Genomic DNA, 6,000 nt, shown 5'->3' with positions numbered 1-6,000 from the left:
AGCATATAACAGCAAATTCACAGATTGAATAATGCTCTGACGTCATCAGCAAACTTGCACCATAGCATAATAATTTGATAATATTTTTAGTTAATGTTTGACATGCAGGGAAATGCTTTATTTTGCAAGGTTGAACTGGATCCAGTTACTCAACTGTTTAACTGGTAAGATTGTAATTTTAGGAGAATGAAGAAACGAAAAAGTGCTCAACAATGAACGCTATCTACTGGAGTTTAGGGTTAATCCACTGGAGTTCGGGTTAAAATTTCAACTATCAAAATATCACCAAACAGGCAATTGCTTTGTTCAAATGTAGAAGCAATTTTCACCCGTTATACCTTGATGGAAGAATTTCTAGTTATAAACAATTATTACTATTCGATCGTAAACAATCATTATATTATTCAATAATTCCCTAACAAATATTGATTCTAAGACCTGAAATCTCCAAATTTGTCAATTAGAAAGATGCCTCACTGCTTGAAAACTTATAAATGGTACAGCAGTATGAACGTTTACAGCATTTTCAATTCTTATTTGTTTGAAAAAATGGTATCCATAAAATATTATTGTTGCTTTAACCAAGAAGAATCCATGTTGAACCTTACTTAAGTCAAACTTAGAAGAAATCAGCTAAGTCATAAAACAGAAATTGCAATCTATAAGCTCAACAATATGCAATAAATCAAGATATAGAGTTATACTGCCGTGCTAAGCACAAAAGTCGTATGTGCAGCTGAGCGCAAAATGAGAAACTGCTATTTACAGTTTTACACCACCATATGTTTGATTCAGATTCCATTTTTTCCGAAATTTTTTAAAAATATTTCCCATACACAAATGACCATAAAACATTGTGCATAGGTAAAATATTTTATAAAGAACCACTCAATCTTGATAAAAAGTGTAGATACGACTTTTGTGCTTAGCATGGCAGTATAGTTGGGGCACACCTAACCTGGCAGCATTGAGAATGCTACGCAGATCCTAATCTCAGCATTACGATGCTGCCAGGTTAGACATGCCGCAACTATAGATGCTTAACATAGCAATAATTTTAGCTATGTAAAATATTAAACACTACAATTTGATTTTCATATTTATAAAGTGAAAAAGGCAGCACTTACGAGAACTTTAACAAAGATTTGCACTTGTTTACATTTATGTTATTTGTTATATCCTTTTTCCTTAGTACACACAAAGGAATGTTGCTTAAAATTTGAAAAAACTCCCAAAATGCAAATCTTGGGTACATAATACTCTATACTTTATTCACCGATTAATACTTATAATTAAATACATCATCTCTGTACAAGTGAAAATTATATATATATATATATATATATATATATATATATATATATATATATATATATATATATATATATATATCCATATACATTATAAATAAAATCTTTAGGTTGTCAAGTATTGCTAGAAATAGGAAACATGAGAACTTTAGCTAGCATAAATGATAAGTCCGGCAACTGGTCCAAAACATGGATTGCTTCTTTACTGAGGTCACATGGACGGTGGGAGGCTTGAGACGTTGGGAGAGAACAGACATTCTTTGATAGCAGTTGCTCTAATATCTGATCTTTACTGCCATTATCACACTGAGACAGGGTTGGGTTAGGTTTTAAAAATTCATTTTCAAAGCCTAAAAGAAATCAATAAATTAAAAGAAACTGGATGTGAACATTACAATATAAGGATTCTATAAATCCTTGAAACTATATTTATTTATTTTCACTAACTTATAAATTGCATGATGTGCAACAGGCACAACTGAAACATTATGAGTCAATGAAAAAACATTTGCTTTTCCAATTCTGTTATTACAACAAAACCTCTTTAAAATATACCAATAAAAACTGGGTTTTCATTTGCTTCTTTTTATTTTTCAAGAATATAGTCTGTCAAGTATTTGTGAATCATTAGATTTTCCTTTATAAGAAATGAAACATATACTAATGAGTGTAAAAATGAAACATCTGTCCTCATAAGCTTAATTTTCATCCTAACAAAAGCAATAACTAAATCCTAAAGCTGGTCTATATATTCATAAAGACATATTTATTTTTTAAAGTTCCTGATAAATTTTCGAGTTTCTCAGGGTTAACTCTAAGAAAAATTCCAAGATGGGATTTTTTTCCTTGACCAAAATGTTAAGTGAGATACTACTGAAGAAATAATGATAATTTCCAGAGGAGCACTATTTTGAAGGTATAAAACTAGAGTATAAACTGTGCATCAGCAATTTTGTGAGAAAGGAATGGTTTATTTTAGAGATTCCAATGTGCATGATATATCAAGGATTTAATTTTTACATTTTTTATTTTTTGTTGCTAGCATTTCTTCCTCAAAATGTGGAAAGTAATAATAAGGGCAAAAATACCTAAGGTCATATAAGAAGTTCAACACATAACAAAAGTATAAAAATTAGGGCTTTTCTTTTGTAACTCAATATTTTTTCAAAAATTAGTAATAAATGTTAAATAAAGAAAGACTAAAATCAAACTCACAAAAAAAAAAAAGAAAAAAAAAAAAAGAAAAAAAAAAATATATATATATATATATATATATATATATATATATATATATATATATATATATATATATATATATATATATATATATATATATATACAGGGGCGGACTGGCCAGGTCGCCTAGTCGGGGATACCCGACTGGGCCAACGGCCAAGTGGGCCACTTTAAGCAATTTTTTTATTGAACTTAATAACATTTAATTCACATCTAACATTTTTTAAAGCATAATAATAGAAGAAAAAACGAAATTTGTTCACTCTATGGGAAAAAAGTGTTTGGAAGCAGGTTAATTTTTCTCCCATCCTTAGCCCAGGGGCCAAAGTAAATAGCCGAAGTCCACAGGTGCGAATGCTTTTTTCTCTTAGTCAACTTTCTCTCTAGTTTTTAGAGCTCTGGGGTCCATGGCTCCCACATTGAGGAAACGGGAGGGGGCCAGAGAAATTAGGGTCCGACGTGGCCTGAAAAAGGGTCCGACGCGAAAAAATAGCTTTCAAAAATCTTATATTAGTACGTCTATTAACAACAAATGGTCTGGACCACTAGACAAAGCGGCCCCGGCCCTGCTATAAATGTGTGGGCCATGCTTTGGGGTGTTGATACATGAGCAGCGGCATGCACAAGGTTGGGGAGGGGGGGGAGAAGGAACAACTGTTGGCCCGGTTCCGAGCCTGAAGGGGGGCCCCGAGATCTTTTAATTGAAGAGTGAAATATACAGTAGGGACGTAGTGGTAAACAAAATGGAGGGGGGCCCGTAAAAGTCATTTGTGACGAGCCTCAAAAATTTCTGTACATGCCCCTGGCTTGATATTCACTGGTTGAGGCAGATTCAACTAAATGCTGTCAGTTGGCAATCAATTTCACTAGTCTAATGTAATTTATCGCTATATGAGTATTTTCATTTCAGAATTGCATCGGGAAAACAAGTCTGGACTACGATGAACTGAATCTGAAACAGGACAAAATTTTAACTTAGAAAGGCGAGTTCCTGAACATAGACCTGAGTTCCAGAGGAGGCAGGGGGGGGGGGGAGATTTTTTTCTCTTTATTTATTTATTTATTTATTTATTTTTGAGCAACATTAGTTGTAATCAGGGTCAGACTTAGACTTAATGGGGTCCCATGGTTGCCAACCTTGGAGAAACAATTTGAGGAGCATCTGTGCTGATTTTGAGGAGTAATTTAAAATTTTGCGCAGCAGTTTGGAATTTTGTATAAAAATCAATAAAATTAACTAAAACCACTTATCTGATTTTCTTAGAGCTTTTATAATTATTTTAAGCACTAGTATGAAAATAATTATTTCTAAATTAATAAAACAGTTTTGTACGCAATTTCAATCTTTGAGTATAAGCATCTTTAATTTCCCATATTTACATGTTTGTTATGATGAAACAGCAAAATTTAACAGCAAACAATAAATTTAATTGTTTGCTGTTAAATAAATTTTAACAGCAAACTGGAAAACTTCGGCAGGGAAATGCGGAGCAAAAGAACTTCTTTGTGGATCCGCGGAGTTTCGCCATTTCTGCGCAACAACTCTGCAAAATGCGGAGTAGTTGGTAACCATGGGTCGCTATGGTATTTCAGGTATGAGGTCCCTTCGTAATCTTAAAGTCACGATAGTATTAAGTTTACAATTGAGGACTTTGATGCCCAAACTTTTCCTTTTTTAAAAATTCATTTTTGCGTGCGGAGAATTGGTTGTTCCAATTGGTGCAACAACGGGTCACAAATGTAAGATTAGACCTCTGCTTTGTAGTAAATAATGTGGAAAAGATATTAGCCTTTCGATCGGACACTAATGTTATTTATTGGTCTTACCAAAAAAAGAGTGAGTCTGGACTTACCTGGTTCTTGCATCAAGGCCCAAGAAGGAAATTGTGTATTACAGATTTAAAATGGTCCGGGACACATTTTGAAAAAAAAATGGTATTAAACAATTTAGAGTTTTGAAATTTTTTGCACTGATTCACCATCAGTTTGATTCGTAAAATCATAACATAAATATTTAAAAAAATATTTAAATTTAGTTATTGTTTTCTTATAAAAATAGGGTTGCTTTAACTTGCTAAAACTCAAAATATTCTTGGTCAATTTTAAAATTTTTTTCAAAAAACCATGCACAAATATCAAAGTTTTTATTTTTACTCGACGATTTTAAAAAATATTAATTCAATAAAAATTGAAAATATTTGAAGAAATATTCCGAAAAATTCAAAGATACTTTTAAAAAAAATCATATTTTTTGAAGTAATGTTTTTTTTTTTTTTCAAATTCACCGTATAAAAATCATAGTTAACTGTTTGAAAAAGATATGCTCCAAATTTCATTACTTTATCTTTATCAGCTCTTGACATATAAGAGTTTGAATGCAAAAAATCGGGAAAAATTGCCTCATGGAGAGAAACGCGTTTGAAGTTTTAAAGTCAAATATAATGTTAGTTAAAAGAATGCAACAAAAACATTTATATCTTTCGTTCTAATTAAAATAGAAACAAGATTCAAACGCCCTTTTAAGCAGAAAAAGACGGAGAAGTTTTTTAAATGATAGAAAAAAAATTTCAAAATTAGACACATTTTGTTTCCCGGACCCTTTTAAATATCGAAAAATTGCTAGACAAAGTCTTCGAACCTTAGGCATTCCCTTAAAGTCACTGAAGATAGCTTAGAATTTCACTTGTAGAAATTTTCCCATGTGAGAGCTTTGTAACCCTTTTATTTGCACTCTAGCCAAAAATTGATTTCAGTTTCAGAAAAATATGCCCAGAGAGAACTAGTGTTTCCTCTAGACCAAAAAAGGGGCAGTGCGCTTTCAGATAAAACGGATAAAAGGATAGAGAAGTTTTGTTGAATAAAAAAAGTGCTTCTTTTAATTTTTGGTATACTAGGCACATACAAAGTTCAAGAGTTTTCGATAGTAATTATTTTTAAAATATTAAAAAGCTTTTTGATGTTTAATTTTAAAGGTAATGCAAAAAACATTCAGATATATTCTAATCAGATTCTTGTGGATAAATGATTGAAACGAAAGAAAGACGTTTCAAGGACAGCGGTCGAACATTAGCTTAAAAGCGGAAGGGCACGGTGCCCTTCTAAAAAAACTTGGGGGAAACCTTTCTCTTTTCATTTCAATGTTTCTAAACATTTTATAAGATTATGTTTTTAAAATTTCAATGTCGGAAAATTTCGAAGGAGAGCTGCCAGATTCCCTATAGTAACGAAATGTAGTTTAAAATTGGGTCAAGTATACATCAGTTTTTAAATACTTCCAAATGAGATCACTCCCAATCCTCCCAAACGTGACCAAAGTTAGTTTTGCGTTTTTTGATAGTTCAAACTCTAAATGTTTTTGTAGAGAGCTATGCTGTTTCATTAATTTTACTAAGGGAAGCCTAAAATTTCATTTCTAAAACTTCCGATTTCGGAGAATTTCTGGGAAGAGCCCCCG

At 31.9% G+C, this 6,000-nt stretch overlaps 1 protein-coding gene across 1 annotated transcript in view; it reads right to left on the bottom strand.

Annotated features, from left to right (window-relative positions):
- Positions 1–1,424: 1,424 nt before the first annotated feature.
- The window catches only part of LOC129220697 (aftiphilin-like), a 37,973-nt gene continuing 33,397 nt past the window's right edge, over positions 1,425–6,000 (bottom strand). Inside the window, exon 7 of the mRNA XM_054855127.1 lies at positions 1,425–1,660. Within this exon, the coding sequence (XP_054711102.1) occupies positions 1,425–1,660 (236 nt within the window). The remainder of the gene's footprint in view (positions 1,661–6,000) is intronic.

Source organism: Uloborus diversus, chromosome 4 (genome assembly GCF_026930045.1).
Source record: "Uloborus diversus isolate 005 chromosome 4, Udiv.v.3.1, whole genome shotgun sequence".
Taxonomy (NCBI): Eukaryota; Metazoa; Arthropoda; class Arachnida; order Araneae; family Uloboridae; genus Uloborus; species Uloborus diversus.
This window is presented reverse-complemented; position numbering and strand designations above follow the sequence as displayed.